The sequence below is a fragment of the Thunnus albacares genome, chromosome 16 (assembly GCF_914725855.1).
Source record: "Thunnus albacares chromosome 16, fThuAlb1.1, whole genome shotgun sequence".
Classification (NCBI taxonomy): domain Eukaryota; kingdom Metazoa; phylum Chordata; class Actinopteri; order Scombriformes; family Scombridae; genus Thunnus; species Thunnus albacares.
In genome coordinates, this window is record NC_058121.1 from 5,542,062 (window position 1) to 5,563,396 (window position 21,335).

Genomic DNA, 21,335 nt, shown 5'->3' on the forward strand with positions numbered 1-21,335 from the left:
GCAAATATTAATTTATCCTAAATTACTTTTTAACTATAATAAAACAAAATGCATGCTATTTCTAGAAAACTGACTAACAGTTCCACTGAAGTCAATATTATTACTCTTAACAGGACAGCAATTGAAAGAGTAGCCCCTTATAAATATCTTGGTTTCTGGCTGAAAAATCTGGGAGGTCGACCTTGAGTTGAGATGTTTTGTTAAAAAAAGGATATGAGACCTGATAAACTTTTTATTTTTACCTATTATAATTAATTTGGTGTTTTATAAGTACATGTGGGATGTGCAACTGAGTGCATAACACTGTAAATAATATAAGTAACCAACTAACGAACTCTGCTGGTTGTAGTAGTTGTTGCACTTTGCTGTGATATTAACTCTAGATTGGTAGGAAGGCCATATACCATTTTGTTTAACGGCACTTACCGGATTATTCTGGCACTCATATATTTCAACATTGTACAGGGCCAGAGAGACAGTATTTTACAGGCTATCATGTGGAAACAAGATTCATAACAGTACAGTCTGTTCCCCACAATATGAATCTTATGAACCTAACCTGGTAAAACAGTTTTATTTTGAAGTTTACCTTCTGGTCTTGTTATGGTTGATTGTTGTGAACTTGACTGCTGGACTGTGGCTGAGTACTAAAATCTGCTTCCTGTCCTTTTAACACAGTGGCTGCTGGGCGTCTCCCTGCTAACACTTTACAGGCAGGAAAACTGTTTCTTTTCTTCTTTTTTTTTTTTTTTAAATTTCCAGCATTCAGGTTTATTCATATAATATTAAAGAAATACGATATATATTAGGTGCATATCGACTGTTTTTATTTTTGGTGTCCAAGATATTGATTAATAGATACAGCCTACACCTTGTCTTAAGTAAAAATAATTTATTATTTGAAGAAACGTGACACATAAAATTCTAAGTAAAATAAATAAATAAAAAAATAGAATATTGTGTTAATGGAAAATAGTCTGTTTTCTATTAACCTGAAATATAATACAAATGTCATCAACACAAAGGCAAAAAGTTCTATATATTTAAGTTTGCTGATGAAGTGAGTGAATTTATCATCTTTTCAGTATATTAATATTTGTTGTCTGATACTTGTACTACAATGTTCTGTCTTTGTTACTGGATTATAAGTTCTCATCTTAAATTATCACCTGCTCAAATGCACAGTCAATAACCTACATGTCTGCCAAGTGCTAAATGTCTGCTTGTGTTATTTTGAGTCCCTACAATAAAACAAAATGACAGATTTCCCCTGATGATGGCAGAGTGTAGACAGAGGGTTTGAGAGGTCATGGCAGGAGTGTGTGTGTGTGTGTGTGTGTGTGTGTGTGGTGCGTGTGGTGCGTCTGTGGGACAATAGTGTGACTACAAAGGACAGATGGTGGGCTTCACTTCCCGCCCCCCAGCCCGCAGTGCCGTCACAACAATAACATAACAATAACATAGAAACCAGCACACTAAAGCATCACACACACACGCTCCTCAACAAGAGAGACGCATGTGTTGTACCACACACACACACACACACACCACACACCACACACAGAAAGTCGGGCAGATGAATGGAGCCTGCAGCGTGCTATTCCTAATCACTCTGCTGAAATAAATTACATCAACTGACTTTCCTCTTACAGTTGAGACATAAAATTTGATCATTTTTGTCATGTGCTCGTTATACTCAACACTAAAAGTGAAATAGACCCTGCAACAGCCATGTGGGGTCTCAAACATCAAAAAAGACACTTTGCCTTGTTATTTAAAGGTGCTATATACATTTTACCAGTTCTTTTGTTAATAAGGAAATAATCATATGATGATATATTGCCTTCATAAAAAAATTATTGCTTGAAAAAGATAACACAGAAAGACTTCAGAACAATGTCAAAAATTTTAAATAGTTTCTTGAGCTGTAAGATATTATGGATCCTTTAAAGGATTAGTTCAACATGTGGGGAAAGTTGCATAATCGTTTTTACAGAGAATTTGATGAGCAGATTAATGACAATCTCATGTCTGTGGTTTATACATTTCAGCAAACACAATGGTAATGGTGTCTTTTCACTCTTACATAAATATTTCAAAAATCAGTGATGCTATTTATGGAGCCCTGAAACTGACAAAATGTAGACTAGTAAAAGGTTATCAGATAAGACTAAATGTAACTGAATGCATCAATAGTTAGTTAAATGATTAAAATGGAGTGTAAAAAGAAATATAAAGTGTTATACACTTCCTTTAACCTCTAATCAGTTAGGGGAAAAACAATCAAAAGCTAGCTAATGCTAGTTTGAAACAAATGCTAACAGGGCTAGCTAACTCTTGCTCTTGTTCAGTTTGTTGGATATTATGAAAAAAGATATTAAATCACACATATCTGCAAAAGACAAGACAGGCACTTGAAGACTTAGATAATGTTATGAAGATTATTACCAAGTAGTGTTAGCTAGTTAGCCTATTAGCGAAAGTGCTTTAGCTACTGTTACAGTTATCATAGGTTAAAATTTATATTTAAATTCAATACTTAATGAATTAACCACTGAATGCTGAGTGTTGATTTAACATTTAAAGCTTCTGCATTTATAGCTAAATAGTGTTCTGAACCAACAAGGTTACCTTTTTATGTCTCAAACTGTTACTTGCTCTTGACTTATCGCCATGCTATCAGTCAACACGGTATCATATGTTATATTTGCCCTTGAAAAGCATCACATCTCTTCTGCACAGCCTAATCCTGTGCTTAAAACAATTAGCCATCAGCTGACAATCCACAGATGCACAGTTTAAAGAGCCTGACCAAGGACAATCTGTTTTGTCCGAGGGTTTTATAAGCAGAAAGACCCCTCTATAAGCTTTCATCACCACCACCACAATCACCATCACTGTCCCCTGAGATCAAAGGATTAGGCATATGATGGCACCCCCTGGGGATGCATGTAACCGTAGCAGGCTCGTGTTAATCTGCCTTGATAAAAAGCACAAAGAGTTTGCATCACTTAGTGTATAAATCGGCTAATAGTCTAAAGATATCCGCTTATGTCTCTGCTGGAAAGCACTGTCTCGCTAAAGGCCAAAAAATTACAGTAGAAGGCAAAGACCGTCTTCCATCACACACTTTGATCACTTCTCTTTTATTGTGTCTGTCTCTATATTATTTTACTATTTTCTTTTTTTTCTCCAAATTTCCCGCTTGTCTTTTTTATGTTGTTTTATGCCTTATCTTGAGAACTTTAAATATCAAATGTGTTTAAAAGATGCAATTAAAAAGTGCTAAAATGATAAACCAATCAAGAGATACTTTATTGACAACAATTTTGATTCTAGATTAATCATTTAAGTAATTTATCAAACAAAAATTGCCAATCCTATATGAGGATTTGTGTTTTTTTGCTTAGTATCTTTGTAAATTGAATATCTTTGGATGTTTGGATGTCAAACAAAACACAATTTACTGAATGTGACAACAATCAGTCATTCAGTGGCCTACATCAGTGTTGTATGTTTTATCTAAATTGCTATATTTATAAGAAAGAGGAAAAAACATGTAATGCCATTGAAAATTGGCATATTAAGTATTCTCTCTTGATAGCCACACTCACAATATAAATACATGTTAACAATAACATGGATTTATATACTATGGTAGTGTGGTGACTGACACTTTTAACATCACACAAATTAAAGTATATATTAAACAAAACTAAGAGTTAATACCGTGCTAATGGCTCTGTGAGTCTGTACAGATATAATGAGACTGAGATTCATTGGTCATAAACCAGTGTTGGGCAACTTAAAATTCAGAACTGATGATGTATAGGGGATCAAAGTTTTTACACTTCATCCTTTGGGGACCATGAATGTCTGTATCAAATTTCATATCAAACCATCCAAAAAATGTTGAGATATCACAATAAAAACCAAAAATGTCAACCTTATGATGGCACTACAGGAAAAGTCCAGAGACCACAGTCAATAGATTTGATCATCTGGGGAACATGGATGTTCAATATTTCATGGCTGAATGAGTGAAAACTTTCACCTGCTGGTGGGGTAGATAAAAAGTTAGACAATCAAATTCATTTGAATTGATCCCCAAGGAAAGTTGAATATCTCAAATATCATGGCAATCCATCCAATAGTTGATGAGATAATTCACTCTGGACCACAAATGTCAAAATGGAATGGAAAATGGAAATCGACTTGATAGCTGTCAAGATATTTCAGTCTGGACCAAAGTGGTGGACCAACCTACTGAAGGCCGCTAGGATGGCTAGAAACATATTTGAAGTAGAAAAGGCAACATTTTCTGAAGAAAATTAACATGCTGGCTGCTGTTGTTGATGATGTCAATTGGTTGGTGTTTGCTGAAGTGTAAGCACTGAAATGAGTTGAAGTTCTTTTGTTGTTATTCAAAGGTGAAGATCTGAGACCAGAAAGGGTTTGAAGTGCAAGTCCAGTACTGAAAGGAGCTGAAATGTCAGTCGAAGAGAAAGAAATGAATGCAGTTGAAAAGTCAGTTGGCATATAAGTGGTGAAAGTAGCTGAATATGACTACTATATATATTAAAACATATTTTAATGATCTTAGCAGACAAAGAACTGGAACCTCTACCAGACAGTTTGCTTTCAGTCTCATTTAGCTGCTGCAACAACCAACAGAACAACAGTGCATTGAACTTGGAGCTTTTCTGGGACACATCACTGTCAGAGAGAGACAATAGGTCCTGAAAGGAAGGAGGGAGGGTGTGCATATGTGTGTGTTTGGAGGAGGTCAGCTTCCTAAAACGTGCAGCAGGTCAGGGAAGAGGAATAGTTACTAAGAACAGCTGCTGTAAATGGCATGAGTTTCCTTCTGCTCAGGGGCCTCGGAAGGGGATGAGGATGACGAATTCCTGAGTCAAACATAGGACAGGAATTACACTGAGGTATGTAACTGTAAGGTAACTGTAAGACTGAAAATCAATGTGGGTATGTGGAAGCCATTTCTACATTAAAAATACAATAAAAACACATCGATGGTGCTTTCAGGTCCCATGCTGACAGTTTAAGGACCTACATTTACCTTACATTTCCCCTTTTCTGGAGCCAGTATGTGAGTACAACAGTTTCTTCTCTGCGACAGGAAACAACAAGTAATTCCTGAGAGACTTCAAGTGTACCTCATTTCTGAGCTATTTCCGAGTGTATAACCTTCAACTTCAAAACAGTTTTCACACACCATTTAGTCTTATAAACAGGTGTATAAAGTCATAAACTCTTGACTGAGAGAGAAGATCTCGCACTGGCAGTCACTTGTACTCACTTTTTTTTGCCAACTTTTGGGTTGCATCAGGTGAAAATGAACTTCACCTGATGGGTCATTTTAAACAAATTTTACCTGATTTGTGAAGAAGTAGGAAATATGACTTCTAGTGCGTCTTGTAAACTGTTACTCCCGAAGTCAGAAATACGACTCATTCAAGCAATCAATAACAAAATAACAGAACTGAACCTGTAGGAAATGTTTCTTTTCTTTTACTTTAACCATCAAATTTCATTACCTAAAGCATCAGAGAAAATCCATGCTTTCTTTCCCTGATCTATTTTTCACTTCAAAGGGTGATGCGTGTGCAGCTATATGGTTATCAAAGATGTGTGTGACAGCAGCAGCAGCAGCAGCAGCAGACTTCAGTCATTAAAATGAAATGTGTGTATGCTGATATGCTTTATCACTGCCTCTGGCTTTGCTCCAACCTATCCTGCAGCGACGGGAGGGCGTAGTCCTGATCGGCAGCTGGCTTTGCGTTGTATGACCTCTGCCCTCACCCTCGTCGCCCTCCTTCTGCTCCCCCACCAGCTCTGTCACTATCCTACTATCGGTCGGCTTTCCCTTCCCTGTCTGCAGTACGTCTCCATTCACTATTAACAGTTGGAACTTTTAGGTCCCTCACAGTGGTCTCGTTTTTTACCTTGTGATGAGAGCAGGTGGTTAAAGCTGCTTGAAGTAACAAACCACCACATTGATTAATGAATACTGCTTTTCATATTAAAAGCCCCCAAGAAATACTGATTCTTACTGATACTGATAATTTGTGTGGAAGTTCTCTTTTGGACTTTATGTTATTACTGGTTATTATTCTCCTCCTGCATTCATTATTTGACAGTTTATCTTTGATGATATGACTTGTCTATTTATAATTTTTTAATTACCTGCACTATTTGTTATTGGATGTTTAGCTTCTTTATTTGTTGTGGTCATTTATTATTTCAGTAGTTTGAGTTTCTCTCATTAGATGATGATTAATTGTTAGATACTGGCATGAATTACACTCCAAACAAAAAAATCCAGGGAAATACAACAGTACATCTGTTTATTTGGTAATAAAACCTAAACATATTTAGCAATTTCCTTCAGAAAAAAAACACATACAAATGGAACATTCACATACAAAGTTCTTTTAGCAGTAAAATCAACATTTCACCCCTTCCACCTCCAGACGTCAATAAAAGCATCCTCCATTTTTGTCTTCTGTAGATCTGATTGATGAAGTTCATTAGTAGTACCAGCATATTTACTGAATTACTTAGCTTTAAGACCAATCAGATACTCCTGCACTGCCTGACCCTGTATTTGGGTGCAGTGTAAATGTGAAGACGTGCAGAAATAAATAGCTGGCAAGCCTGAAACCTGACTCCCGCAGATCAGCAGAGGTCAGCCAGTGTCTCCTGCTGTCTGAAGGACGGTAAATGCAGATCTGAAGCGGAGGATACATCTGACTGCAGGAACTGCACAACCCATCCGCCCCCCAGCGGAGGCTAAAGTAACTTTTCAACACACATAACACAGCAGCTTCTAAATTTAAACCACAATTGGTGGCAAAACAGTTGAGGAGGTTTTGAACAGAACTGATCTGTTATCTTACATTATCAGTAAAGCCTGGCTGTTCCCTGGTATACTAAGGCACAAACAGGCAAACAGGCACCAGTGACAAAAGAGTCTTCATTATTACAAGAGGACAACCTCGATGAAAACAAATCAATCTGGCAGTAAAACTTTTCTTTTCAAACCCACAGTGATTGAAAAATTTAAGCGAGAGACTAAAAAGGAGATTTAGTGCAAAGTCAGATCAAAATACTAAAACTCACAGCAAACTCCCTGAAACTTGTCCTGACCTTTTGGAAATGATTTTTTATTGCAACATCCCTTTTATCAACTGTCCTCGCAATCTGCTCCTCCTCATTCAGGAGAGGCAGGAATCAAGATGCTCGTTGATCTTTGACTCCTGCACCTTTGCTTGGCACACAGGACAGCTGACCATCATCACCACAGAGGAGGATGAGGATGAGGAGGAGGAGGAGGAGGTAACACTGTGGAGGGAGGAGGTGGAGGTGGCAGCAGCAGCAGTGGCAGTTCTTTGCTGCATTGCAGGTGATTTTGTCTTAACTGACTCCCTTGAGGCCACTGAATCGCTGCCTAATGTCTTCTGGAAGAAGTCGAAGATGCTGGCTGAGCTGTTGCGCTCGTCCCACGGCCTCTTCCTCGATGCTTGACCCCCACCGGCAGCTCCTGGTGTACTGTCACTGTTAGAATCATGGAAATACTTGGACTGTGTTGGTTTAGCAGGGCTGCCTTTGGTTGGAATGACAGATGGATGTTTGGAATGGTTGGATTTGCTAGGACTAGGCTTGGATGTGCTGGGAGAGGAAGACTGTTTAGGGAAGAAGGAAGAGGTAGAGGTAGCACCCATAGTAGTCTTTGGTGATGTCAGTGAATCTCTTTTAGTCTCTGTGGTTGAGATGGAGGATTGACTCATGGACTTCCTGAGGCCTGCACTGCTGAAAAGGTCATCAATGGACTTCTGTTTGGTTTTATCTGTTCCTTGGCTGCTACCTCTACTGCTGCTGCCACCGTGGGGTTTTGGGATTTTCACCGGTGAGCCGTTGATGTTGACAAACACCTTCGTGTTACTGACAGACCTCTTTATGGGTGGCTTCTGCCCCATGGAGGCTGCTGGTCTGATGGAGGGAAAGGTGCTGGAGATCCCTTTAGTTGGGTTGTCAGAGCGAACAGGAGAACTGAGACTTTTAGCTGGGGATGAAGGGGTGAAGAGTTTTGTGGGAGAGGAGATGGAGCTGGATGAGGATGTTTTCACAGCAGGCACTGGAGGTTTGTTGGATGTAGAGGACTTTCCTCCTAGTAGGAAGCCTTTGCCACTAAATGGGATAATGTTTCTTATATCCTGTAATCCAGAGCCTGTGAGAGGAAAAGGTAGAAATTAGATTTTCTTTGAGATGTCTGTGCAGAAAAATGACTGTAACAGGCTGTGAAAGGATTTTCCTCAACAGTCTTTAAAGCATGAAGTGAAACTTCATTCAATCTACTTTAAGTTATAATCCTTAAAATGTTCATGAAATCAAATCCCACTTTTGTTAGTATTTACACTCAACATTTTTTCTCCAATAGCCATTCAATGTGTTTATATTTAGTGATTCAGATTCACTTGAGATCTTTATTGTCCCACAAGAGGAAATTATTTTAGCATCAAAAACATAAACACATGATAAGACAAATGAGGACATAAAAGTTCTGGTACTATACACACAATACAGAATATAATACAGTAATCAACTCCCTGTTGTTTTCATTGTTAGTGGCAGGGTCAGCCACTCCCAAACGGGATTCAAATTACCATCACCTGCACGAGGGATTCAGAGGAAATGATACACGCTTGTAATCCAGCCTTACTATTTTAATTTTGTCTCACTGTTTACTGTTCATTCTGCAGCAGAATCAGAGCTGTATTAAGTCGCCGCTAATGCGAACATTTCCTTCTGCTGCTAGTTTACATTAAAAGCAGCCAACTAGCGAAACATGGGGCGGCTTTTATTGTGAAGCATTTACAGGAAACGCAATGTATTTGTCACCAAGGGAAGGAAAAAATTCCTACCAATGTGACTAGCACATTGCTGACAATATTCGGAAAACAGACAAGCTATTACAACTGAATACACAGAGGAGCTTCAGGTTATTACCTGTAGTTGTACTTGAAGGCTTTCCAGTTGCAGAGGGCTTCTTCTCTGAGGTTTTTCCATCTTTTTTTCCATCCTTCTTTCCTTTTTTTCCATATCCTTCAGGCTCCTTGACCTTGGTGTAGGTCCCACCACACGTCCTCCGGTGGTCCTCCCACCAGGGATCCAGAGAAGACGGCGCCCGATTCATGGCTCTCTTCACATAGCCAAAATAGGGTTTGCGGTTCTGACAGGGCCCATTGCATCGCCACCAGTGCTGTCGGTACACATCGACCTCGTCGTGGAAGCTGTGGTAAACCTGACAAGAGAATAGAGGGAAGATAGAAGGTTGAGAGGGTTGTTTTCTTGTTAAGATCGCTGTAAGTTGCTGTGATATTAGCTAAATGCTTAAAACTGTAACAGAAGATACACTTACAGAAATACTAGTCCCACTGCTCTTGTTGATCCGGTTCATGTGTTTGCAGAACTCGGGTCCATGACCGTCGCGGTCTCGGTTGTTCTGGGTCACAAACAGGAGCGCGTGAATCATTTCATGGAGAAGAGTCTGCAGAAACAAAGAAATGATAATCAATTTCGGAAAATCTTTCTGGGCACGTGTTTGTTTATAGTATTTTCAGATACAATCTCATATACTGATACACAGCTGGGAGATGAAGGACAAATAAATGTCTCCTGACATGCAGGAATGCTGAAACATTTCTCTGAAATTCAAAGTAAGAATAGCTATTGTGTATAAGTAGAATTTTTAATATATTTTATCTAACCTACAACTTTTCTTTACCAGTACATGTATTATGAAATGCTATGCATTTACACCTCTAATCCCACTATATTTGAACAGCTTGTATAAATTGTAAGCCTTATTATGAGCTGCTTGACCAATGTAGACAGAATCTTGATATAATCATTACTGAGCCTATTTTAAATGTTTTTGTGATCATTCACTTTGATATGTTTGTTGTACACTGTGATTTTGGCACAAGTGATTCACTCATTGTGTTTGGTGCATACTTTTGTACCTGGATAAATAGTTATAAGAGAGTACATTTGATAAAATACTCAGTACTCATATCAGTTCTGAAAAATCAAGATCAGTGTCACAATCGAGCTCACCTCCACCAAGTCTTTTCTAGGTCTGAGCTTCAGCAGAGGCTCACTGAGTCTGATCGAACACAGTCCACCTCGGCCCTCATATGAACACACACCAGCACACCTACAAGATGAGACATAAGAGACATTAGAGACAGCACATACTACAACCCTTTCTGAAATCTAGGGCTGCAACTAACAATTATTTTCCATTGTCGATTAATCTTTACAGCTCCACATGAATCCAAATGGAAAGACAATTTACAGCAGCAGTGATTTACTGGATAGTTCAGACTGTGACACATTTCACAATACTGAAGGTAGCTTCTGATTCGGGTTTCAGGTATAAGTTAAGGGCAACATCAATAATGATATTTAGCAGCTGATTCTCAAATTTTGCTCCACTTACACGTGTGAAACATCGTTTAAACCCACTTTCAGAGTTGTGAAACCTTTATTTTCCTTTTAAAAACAGAAAAACGGGTAATTTCACTGCCCCCCCCCCCCCCCCCCCCCCCCCATCAAGACCACATTAGACCACATCCAGGTCAAAAACCACTGTACTTAGACTTTTCAAATCTGGACTTAACAAAGAGACTCATTAAAACAGTTTCATATTAAGTAGTTCATATTGGTAAGGGCATTCCTGTAGACAGAATTCAGGGACATTTTAGACTAACAACAATGACAACAAAAGATATTGCAAGAAGTGACTTACAGTGTCATTCTGGGGCTCCACTTCACCTCCACTCCGCTGAGTTTCCCCCAGAAGAACATGTCGTTGAACTCCAGAAACATGGCTCTGACATCGGGGTTGGGGTCCAGCATCTCCCAGGACTCGTCCACGATGGACAGCGGCCTCTCGGGTTGCACAGTCGGCTTCCAGTAGGGAACAACATCACTGCTGCCTCCTGCTACCTCCACTTTCCGTTTCTTACTGCTTTGCCCGAAGCCGTTATCCTCAGAGCCGACTGATGAAAATATTGACTTCTCGTATTCATCGTCAAACTGCTCCTGTAGTTGAATGGCGAGCAGAAAATCCTCATCCATTACAAAAGAAGAGAAAAGGTGACGTGAGCTAACGTTACGTAGCCTTGGTTAACGTTTATGTTAGCTGCTAAAGCCAGCTAACAAACTAACTAACGTTAACTAACGTAGCTTGTACAGGACTCTAAAACCACAAGTGACATCATCACCAAAGTCAGAACACAGTCTGTCAAATAAACTAAATAAAATCTATAAAAACATTCACATCTTCATGTTGGATGATGGTGTTTGCTAGCTGTCAGTCCAAAGCTAGCGCCAACAGTTCTTATGTTAAGTTTATCACAATGCAGCAAAAGAATTTCCGTTAAGCACTTCAAAAATAAAACTACGAAAAAATAACAGCAGAAATCTGTGTTTAGAAGAGCTAAAGATTATTTAAAACAAACAAACAAACAAACAAACAAACAAACAAACAAACAAAAAAAATCAGAGGAGATATTGTTGATATCAGCTGTACATTGTGTTGTAGTTCCCCTGAGACTGCTGTTATTTTGATACTGTCATTTTGTGAGACTCTTTTGGAAAAACATGTTTCTTTATCAACAACTATACTGATGAGCATTTTATATGATTTTGGAAACAAAACGATAATAATAATAATAATAATAATAATAATAATAATAATAATAATAATAATAATAATAATACGGTGCTACAGGCTATATTTTACAAATCTTTTAATTTTATTGGCTACATTTTATATTTATAAAAGCAAATTATGGGTAAAAAGCCTAAGATCTTGGTTTTCACAAAGGTTAAACAGCACATTGATTCAATTAAACTGTCCTCTAATCCAAAGGCTGTGAAAACTATTGACACCTGTTTTCTGTTTAAAATCTTTGTATGTGCTGTAACTCCCTTTGGCTCAGTTTGTTTGTTTTTGTTTTTTAACTTTTCTTCTGCAAACTGTAAGATTGATATTTTGATCATTTTTGTGGAACTTGTAATTGTTTTTATATGTCAACAAAGGGGGAAAATCAGTGTTCAGAAGAAAACTGTGTGGTTCAGATTATCTGTTGTTCTGTTGCTTCATACTGATGCTTATTAAACCGTTGCAATATTTTGCTCCTGTTGCGACACACTTGAGCGCCTAGTTTCCGCTTTATGTGAGTAACTCACGCAAACTTGATGATACTTGCCCTGGTTCGAAATCATCGGAATGAATTCTGGGATGTGTAGTCGCTTCCCTGCAGGCTGTTGGCCAATCAAAAATGCTCTCGTGGGTTTTTCTCGTTGTAGTTTGGTGATTAAAGCAATGTAAATTAGTAATATTATTACTTATTATAATTATTTTATATACGATTCATATTTCAAGTGCTGTAAAAATTGAAAATCTCGACATAACTCCAATTAATAAACACATTTAATATAAAAATGTTTGTTGTTGGCCATCCGTTTTTCCTGCATCCCGTGACGTTTTAGGGTGTCAACTTCCTGTTTGGGTTGCAAGAGACGACTCCTTTATAAAGTCTTCCTCTGTGTATCTACATATTAACGCTAGCGTCTTATTTTCTCTAAACAAGTCAAATAAACACGACGGAAGATGTCGGAAACGGGGAACCGGCTACGCAAACTGCTCGAATCGCCCAATTTCGACCCGCAAAACCACGTCAAGCAGCTGTCACAGCAGTCTGACGGCGACAGAGACCTGCAGGAGCATCGTCAGAAAATCCAAACCTTGGCCGACGAGACGGCTCAAAACCTGAAGAAAAATGTCTACAAGAACTACAGACAGTTTATCGAGACGGCCAAAGAGATTTCCTACCTGGAGAGCGAAATGTACCAGCTGAGTCACATCCTGACGGAACAGAAGAGCATCATGGAGAGCATCACGCAGGCCTTGCTGTCCACGGACAAAGACGAGACCTCCAAGGAGATGCAGGCTGCTTTCCCCAAAGAAACAGAGGAGCTGAAGCAGAGGACGCTGACCTCACTGCTGGAGAAGGTGGAGGGGGGTAAAAACATCATGGACACCCCGGGGAGGCACTTGGTTTATAATGGGGACCTTGTTGAGTTTGATGTAGACAACATGTCCCCCATCCAGAAGGTGCACGCTTTCCTGATGAATGACTGCCTGTTGATTGCCACCTGGCTGCCAAACCGCCGGGGCACTGTGAAGTACAAATACAACGCCCTGTACGACCTGGAGAGCTTCGCCGTGGTCAACGTCAAAGACAACCCTCCCATGAAAGACATGTTCAAGATCCTCATGTTCCCAGACAGCCGCATCTTCCAGGCAGAGAACAGCAAAATCAAGAAGGAGTGGCTGGAGATCTTAGACGAAACCAAGAAGAGCAAAGTCACCAAGGACACTCACAAGAAAGAGGAGGAGGTCCCCACTTCTCCCGTGAGGGCCGAGGTGTCCACCAACCCCTTCGAGATGGACGAGGACGAGCCGGAGGAAGCTGAAGAAAACGTGGATCTCAGCCTAGAGTGGATCCAGGAGCTGCCTGAGGATCTGGACGTGTGCATCGCTCAGAGAGACTTTGAGGGCGCGGTGGACCTGCTGGACAAGCTCAACGAGTATCTCAAAGACCAGCCGGTCACCCAGAGGGTCAAAGAGCTGAGGTCCAAGGTGGATGAGCGTGTGAGGCAGCTGACGGAGGTCCTGGTGTTCGAGTTGTCTCCAGATCGGTCGCTCCGCGGTGGACCGAAAGCAACCAGGCGAGCCGTGTCCCAGCTGATCAGACTAGGTCCTTTTTTTTCTCTTTATGATGAATTGCCAAATTTAATGAAATTGTGGAATTTGATAATATGGTTTGGTGGAGAAAATAATTACAGCAAAGTTAGATTTGATACATTTCTCTATGATGTTTGTGCAGAAATTGATATTAATACAAATATTTGCAGTGACATCAGACTCAGCACACAGTTTCAGTATTAGACCATATTAGCTGACGTACATGAAAACTTCACAGCATGACGATGAGATAAAAAAAGTAACCAAGATGAAAAGATACATCATAACAGCTTGAAAAGGTCAATTTAGTGCGTAACTACTGTGCAAAATCTGCACTGTCTCTCTATATTAGATCATATATTTGCACTAAAGTTGAATTGTTTTACTGTCTGTGTTTCAGGCCAGAGCACCAAGGCCTGTGAGCTGTTTCTGAAGAACCGGGCCGCTGCAGTCCAGACGGCCATACGGCAGCTTCGCATAGAAGGAGCCACGCTGCTCTATATCCACAAACTCTGCAACATCTTCTTCACCAGCTTGCTGGAGACGGCTAAGGAGTTCGAGATGGACTTTGCGGGGAACACAGGCTGCTACTCCGCCTTCGTGGTCTGGTCCAGATCAGCCATGAGGATGTTTGTGGATGCCTTCAGTAAGCAGGTAGGCAGAGGATCAGACAGACAAGTCAGAGTCTGTCTACTACTTGATTTTGAAGGTCAGGAAAGATGGTTTAGCTGTGATGAATGTGATGAAACACAAGTTACACAATGAATATATAAAAAAAAGAGACAAAGCTTTCAATATTCATTCATCATCATTGTAAAAGTCGAGGTGAAATTCTCTCATATGGCAGCCCAAGGGTGCCAACATGTATTTACTTTTGTGAAATTGCAAACATATCCTAATAAAGTGAGTTTTTATCTTCATCAGGTGTTTGACAGTAAGGAGAGCCTGTCGACAGCAGCAGAGTGTGTGAAAGTGGCTAAAGAGCACTGCCAGCAGCTGACTGAGATCGGCCTGGACCTGACCTTCACCCTGCAGTCCCTGCTGGTCAAAGACATCAAGGCAGGACTGCTGAGCTACAAGGACATTATCATCGAAGCCACCAAGCACCGAAACTCTGAGGAGATGTGGAGGAGGATGAACCTCATGACGCCCGAGGCTCTGACTAAACTCAAGGTTTGTTTATCTGCCCTTTGCCTTCTTTTATTCTGTCTCTGAAGGTTTCTCTTGCTGATTGAATGTAAGTCTAACAGCGTTTCCAGCGAGGTGAATGTGTTACCTTCAATTTTCTGTTTTAGTTTATGTATGTAGTGGTTTCCATGTGCACAGGAGTTTTTCTACAAATGAACTAGCAGACATTGGGTTTTGTTTAAGCTTTCATTAATAAGCTACATGACACAATACGTTAAAACAGGGTATTTTTGTTTCTCTCTGCAGGACGAGATGCGCAGCTGTGGCATGGGCAGCTTTGAGCAGTACACCGGCGACGACTGCTGGGTGAACCTGAGCTACACCATCGTGGCTTTCACCAAGCAGATGATGAGCTTCTTGGAGGAAGGCCTGAAGCTCTACTTCCCCGAGCTGCACATGGTGCTGCTGGAGAGCCTGAGGGAGATCATCCTGGTGGCCGTGCAGCACGTGGACTACAGTCTTCGCTGCGAACAGGACCCCGAGAAGAAATCCTTCATCATGCAGAACGCCACCTTCCTCCACGACACCGTGCTGCCCGTGGTGGAGCGGAGGTTTGAGGAGGGCGTTGGGAAGCCGGCCAAACAGCTACAGGACCTGAGGAAAAGCACCAGGCCGGTCCGAATCAACCCAGAGAGCACCACGTCTGTGGTCTGAGACTGATGGGAACTACTTTAAGTCATGCGAGACTGCAAAACGGCCAAACACAAACGTAAACATTGTTTTGCTGGCTTTTGTGGCAATCTCAACCCCCATTTTAGGAAGAACTGCCAGATATCAGTTGTTTTGAGATTGCAAAACAGGAAATGACACTATGCACGATGGAGTAGAGATGCACTTCATAAATAAACATCATCAGTGGTCTAATATTATTAGTTGTCTGCCTCAGTTTGCTGATTGTGGATTCAGGTCACATATTATAACTGAGAGCAGCAGAATAAGATACCTTAAGACAGGTATATATTAAAAGCACCTGAATTTGTGGGTGAAAAATTAGTATTGCTTTCAAAAATCCATATTACTGCATCAAATATGTATTTTTGAACAATGAACTCCCACATTGGCTATTTAGTCACATTGAACTGTGTTTTTTCATGTCAGGGTGTAGTGATCGCCAAGAAGTGCACTGTTCCTCAAATCTGTGTAAGACGTGTGATGAATCCACGTTCCTTCAGGACACATTTCAAACTGGACAAACAGCCTATAAATGTATGTGAAGATTCTAACCAGACTAGTAATATTATGTACAGATTTGCGCACGTTTGACCTTGTTTTCTCTGAAATATCATGACACACTTGATTAGACGTTGGCCAAAATCTGATCTTATTGGAAAATGTTTGTATTCTCTATGAAAAGCTGATCTTTATGCTGTTTGGAAGTAATCTACTATGATGTTTGATTCAGACTCACTCAGTTCTTATTGTCAGGCCACAGGACCGTTATTGTACACTAAAGATTAGCTAGAGGGACTGATTTAAAAGGGATGACTGAAAAGCTAATGCACTGTCAAATGTTTGTGTTTTAACACATGAAAATGAATAAAGATCATCTTGCACAAGCACAGTCTTTGTTTCTTTATTTGTTGAAAGGTGTAACTGTGGAGCAGATTTCCCCACATGATTCTTATGTCCCAAAGTCTGTGTTGCTACTGTGTAAAAGAATGTGTTTGAAAGAGTAAAATTTCCAAAATAAAAGTTCAGCAGTTCCCAAACTTGTTAGTCACATCCTCCTTTGGAAGAAGAAAACGTTTTACATCCGTTTTTGATGCATATGATGACAGCATTTTTATTAACCTGTAAGTTGAGACTACAGGTAACTTTAGGAGCAAAGTATTTAATTACTGAAAAAAAGTATTAAAGATGAGCTGCATGTTTATTTTCAGGCATCAATTATTTCATAATTTATGTTGTTTATGGAGTGAAAATACAAGTTAAACATTGTCCAAACTACCAAAATGAATGATTAGGTGTGAAAAATGTGATGCTTCCTCACTATCACTATCACTATCACTCGCATCACCGATTTTTCTTCTCTTCCCTTTTAAAATAAATCTTTCTGACCTGCATCAGAACACTTTATTATCATCCCCTAATGAATCAGATTCATTGACCTTTTTCACAGCTGACACACTGACGCACAGGTGCAACTAATTAAATGAACTAATTACATTAACGATGGCTCCCTTCCAGCAATCACTGTAATTAAACACAGCAATTAATGATTATTTGTAGTGAATAGTTATTAGTTACACCTGTGTGACAAGTCAAAATGTTTGCTTTGATTCCTCATTTTTCATGTGCACCTAACAGCTCTGCAACCCCCACAGTAATAGTGAAGAAAGCATACGGCAAGAGACGCTAAATGTCTGTTCTGATGATTAAAAAAAATCCAGTTTGCAGAGGACTTGATGAGTGTAATTTGTCAGACTGATCCTGGGTGAGTTAGTGGATAAACGCAACACTGCTTAATTGATACACTTAGGTCAAAAAAGAAAAAAAGTAGGCTATCAAATTGAAATGATTTTCTTAAAAAATCAAACTAAAATCATCTTCAAACCCTTTTATGGATACAGAGAAGGACTGAAGCATCTGCTGCACCTCCACAACAGTACAGCACATGGTGAAAAAAACATGTTTCCACCTGAAAAAAAATGAAATCCTGCAGTCCAGACACCAAATCAATAGTTCACTTCTTGATCCTAGTTTTATGGCAACGTTGCCCTCTTGTGGCGGCTGAATCTGAAACTATGGAATAAAAAGCTGCTCAGTATGCAGATGTTAAGGTTTTACTATTAAAGCAAATGAAACTATTAATAAATCTAGTAGATCCTGTGTATACAATTCATTTTGGTCAATTCTAGTTTTATAATTGCTTTTCATTATTTCTAGTGGTGTGTCATTTCCTGGAAAACATTCATAAAATGTTGTTATTTATCTTCCATAAAGTGTGAAGAAAAACATCCTTTTTCTGAAGGGAACAGCATGATCAAATGTCTAAATTCAATCCAGTCTGCCCTGCAGTTGTTCCTGCAGCAAAACCCAGTTTAAAACCAGTTTGGATTGTATGATTGTGACATGAAAACAGTTGCTCCTCTCTTTGTGTAAACTATTTCCCAGCAGCGCCGGGCCTGACGTGCCACGATGGCAGACGCTGATATTTTTAGACGCTCTTCATGATTCAACACATGATTGTTCTCTCTGCTTCACAGCTCATCTCGTTATAATCACTGATGTGATCGAGGACAGGAGGAAAGCCTTTGGGTGAAGTTATCAGCTTAACCTCAGAGTAGAAGGATCAGGCTGGTGGGATTATTGGAGAGGAATTCATTCAGGAAGCACAGTAAAGATTTCACGTGATGAATAGATGGTAGTTTTAGTTCTGCATCAGCAAATGTTGGGAGTCTGGTAAAGGTGATGTCCTTAGATACTTCGTCTCTGAGATTCTTCGTTCACAACAGAACAAAAACAAGTGAAGTGTTATAATATTTCTTAAAAACAAATTTCTACCCTCATCTTCATGTTCATACAGCTTCACACAGTTGGGGCCTGCATGGAGAGGAGATATCTATTATTTTAGCAAAAAATGGCACATGTGCACTCTTCAATTAATGGTTTTATGAATGTGAAACTCATTACTGACATTTATTTAACAAGGAAGAGAAATATCATCCTTTTTAATGTCTTTAATCATCTCATTTTACTTTTTGTTATAAAATTTCCAACCCTTTTTACTGCATCCTTTAAACATACACAGTGTGTAGGTGCAGCAGCATGATATAGTGCAATCACATACATATTTAATATCAACATATATACAGTATGTGTCACCACACTGAACAGTGTGTCCTGCCAAATTTTTCCAGCCCCATTCCTAACATCATCATCATCACCATCACTGCCGCTCTATAAGCTCAAAATAAAATAAAAACCGTATAGAAGATACAGAGAAAGTTGGAAATTACATATAAATAGATGAATATATAAATAAAAGTCACTGTTAACCCATTTCCTCCCATTTCCTTATAGAGATTCATACATACAGAGCAGCTAAATTGAGAAAAGAAAAGTAGAGCAGGGTAGAACATCCACTTACATATAGAGTAGCATAGTGAGATAGGATGAAAGCCACAAAAGCTATTTTTAACATGAATGTGGAGCTTGAATGTCTGATGTGAGGGCAGTGTTTCTACATGAAGTTTATCATTCCACAGTCAGGTTGTTAGGTATGAATAATACAGTTTTCAAGTTCAGAAAAGACTCTGGAGTCACTGAAGACGATCCATCGATGATGTGAGAGTGAGTGTGATTTACTTATATACTATAGAGTGCGATTTAAAGGATGCATTAATTTCTATTACTTCTATTTATTTTTCAGATATTAAATAATATGAAACTACTACTCCTGGGTATCACTGCTGACAATTTTACCCAGCAGAGTCAGCCAGTTTGCTATCTCACTTGGACTAGTGGCTGCACTTTTGATGTGAAATGGAAGAAGAACAGAACATATCACACCAATTTTCTTCAAGAGTAAGTAAGTAACTCTTCTTTTATAGGCATTTAGAAGAAGATAATTCTGTTGGGCATCTGCAGAACTTAAAGCAACCCACAAAGATGCACTTTCAATGTCATTTCTGCAATCGTCAAAGTGACGATTCAACACGAGCTTTCATCTCTAGCTATGACACTATGCTGCCTTACAGTCATTTTCAGTCCTATCATTAAATATTTTATGAGACAATAATGGAAACTTCTAAAAGAGGTTAGGACAGATAATGAATGTAAAAATCCACATGTGAGTATGTGGTACGTTTGCATGTGTATCCATCAGCATTTGCATCTGTGCTTCAAGTGTGTATGTGTTCATACTCATTACACCAAAGAGCTGATATCAGTTGCAGGTAATGGGATGCTAACAGGGCCTATAAATGGAAAGCTGTCCCAGTGGGTGGGATTAATGCTGCTCCCTCAGGGGCTTCAGTCACGGCTGCTGTCTGGTCAATTAAATGTTAAGCCAACACAGAGGACTAATGTCAAACAACATAAAGGTTACTGGATCGAACTGACTTCAATTGGTCCCTGTTCCTTAAGAGGAATCCGTCCTTTAGGATCCTCAACATCTGAAACTTTATCACATTTTTATATGGTGTCGTCTAATTTTGCCACTGTGATCACGTCCCATCTGTCTCAGACTGACAGGCAGAACAAATGCACAGTATGAGGAGGTCATAATGAAGGATCATCATTACCAACATTATCACCACCATTACTGTTGACATCATGATTGACAGTCCTGGCCTTTCTGTTCTCTGTAGCTACAGTCAGGAGGGCTGATGGTAAAAGAGTTTTGCTCTCACATTTAAGAAATTAACAGTTTTCTTCCTTTTTATTTTATTGCTGAACAGCTGGCCAGAAAGTTAGTTAATGATTGTAAGTCTGTAAGATTAGTAAGCAGCCTGATTTAACTGATGGCCTTTATAAAGTCCAAGATATTGCAATTATTCTATTAAAGTAATTAATTATTTTATTTTTAAGTGGTTAATAGTACATAAATGTGCTAAAATAGTGTACTTTAGTACATTTTTGAGATTGTAGGCCTACTTCACTTGAGTATTTCCATTTTATGTTATGTTATACTTCTTCATGTCAGAGTGAAATATTGCATTTTCTATTTCACTACATTTATTACACTACACTATAGTGTAAGTCCAACCTTACATACTGTACAATACACATGACCAGCTTTCCCATAAAATGTGATACATTGATATAGGCCTATGTCAATTAAAATTACACAATACATATAGGCTAAATATAGTATCAAGTTGTTCAAATGAGCTCTTCCTCGACCAGCTTACACATTAAAATGCTGCTTACATGTTAGTGCATCAATATTGTATTAACAATTATACAGCAGTAGTTTTTAGGAAAAATGGTGAAAAAACCTCATATAATAATATATCATTTGACACACAAAGCTACATAGGCTACTGTAAACTCAGTATTTTATATCAGATAAAAAATTGTCAAGAGTGTAATTTATTGAGATTTTTTGCAAATTAACAGTATGAATCCAAATATAATGACTAGGTATTTACCATCTACACAAACTTAACACTTTTTTCTGTTTGTTTTTTGCACCACCCTCTCTGTAAAAATGAACTGTTAAATACCTGCAAATGACTTCCAGGAAATTAGTATGAAATGAAGGGACCTGTAAAATAAAGCATTACCTACTGTTCGACTAGCTTGTATATCCAAGTTTATTTATTTATTATTTATTTATTTATTTATTTGGATCCCCGTTAAC

General features: G+C 39.0%; 2 protein-coding genes across 2 annotated transcripts; one reads left to right on the forward strand and one right to left on the reverse strand.

The window, feature by feature from the left end:
• Positions 1-6,348: 6,348 nt before the first annotated feature.
• Positions 6,349-11,445, reverse strand: sprtn (SprT-like N-terminal domain). Its single transcript, XM_044329745.1, has 5 exons — positions 10,832-11,445; positions 10,138-10,237; positions 9,440-9,568; positions 9,028-9,322; positions 6,349-8,248 (listed from the first exon to the last, which is right to left on the reverse strand). The coding sequence occupies exons 1-5, from the start codon at positions 11,161-11,163 to the stop codon at positions 7,236-7,238; spliced, it is 1,869 nt and encodes a 622-aa protein (XP_044185680.1). The 5' UTR covers positions 11,164-11,445; the 3' UTR covers positions 6,349-7,235.
• A 1,127-nt stretch (positions 11,446-12,572) lies between these two features.
• Positions 12,573-16,585, forward strand: exoc8 (exocyst complex component 8). Its single transcript, XM_044329550.1, has 4 exons — positions 12,573-13,853; positions 14,241-14,494; positions 14,765-15,013; positions 15,275-16,585. The coding sequence occupies exons 1-4, from the start codon at positions 12,704-12,706 to the stop codon at positions 15,680-15,682; spliced, it is 2,061 nt and encodes a 686-aa protein (XP_044185485.1). The 5' UTR covers positions 12,573-12,703; the 3' UTR covers positions 15,683-16,585.
• The last annotated feature ends 4,750 nt before the right edge of the window (positions 16,586-21,335 follow it).

What these genes read in the sequence shown, in the direction of transcription:
- exoc8 (XM_044329550.1), top strand. Translation starts at nt 12,704, where the DNA reads ATGTCGGAAACGGGGAACCGGCTACGCAAACTGCTCGAATCGCCCAAT. An exon ending in GTCCCAGCTGATCAGACTAG is followed by an intron (nt 13,854 to 14,240) that starts GTCCTTTTTTTT and finishes TCTGTGTTTCAG; the next exon opens with GCCAGAGCACCAAGGCCTGT. An exon ending in AGGCTCTGACTAAACTCAAG is followed by an intron (nt 15,014 to 15,274) that starts GTTTGTTTATCT and finishes TTCTCTCTGCAG; the next exon opens with GACGAGATGCGCAGCTGTGG.
- sprtn (XM_044329745.1), bottom strand. Translation starts at nt 11,163, where the DNA reads ATGGATGAGGATTTTCTGCTCGCCATTCAACTACAGGAGCAGTTTGAC. An exon ending in CTAGAAAAGACTTGGTGGAG is followed by an intron (nt 9,569 to 10,137) that starts GTGAGCTCGATT and finishes TTGTTTCTGCAG; the next exon opens with ACTCTTCTCCATGAAATGAT. An exon ending in GCAGTGGGACTAGTATTTCT is followed by an intron (nt 9,323 to 9,439) that starts GTAAGTGTATCT and finishes TTCTCTTGTCAG; the next exon opens with GTTTACCACAGCTTCCACGA.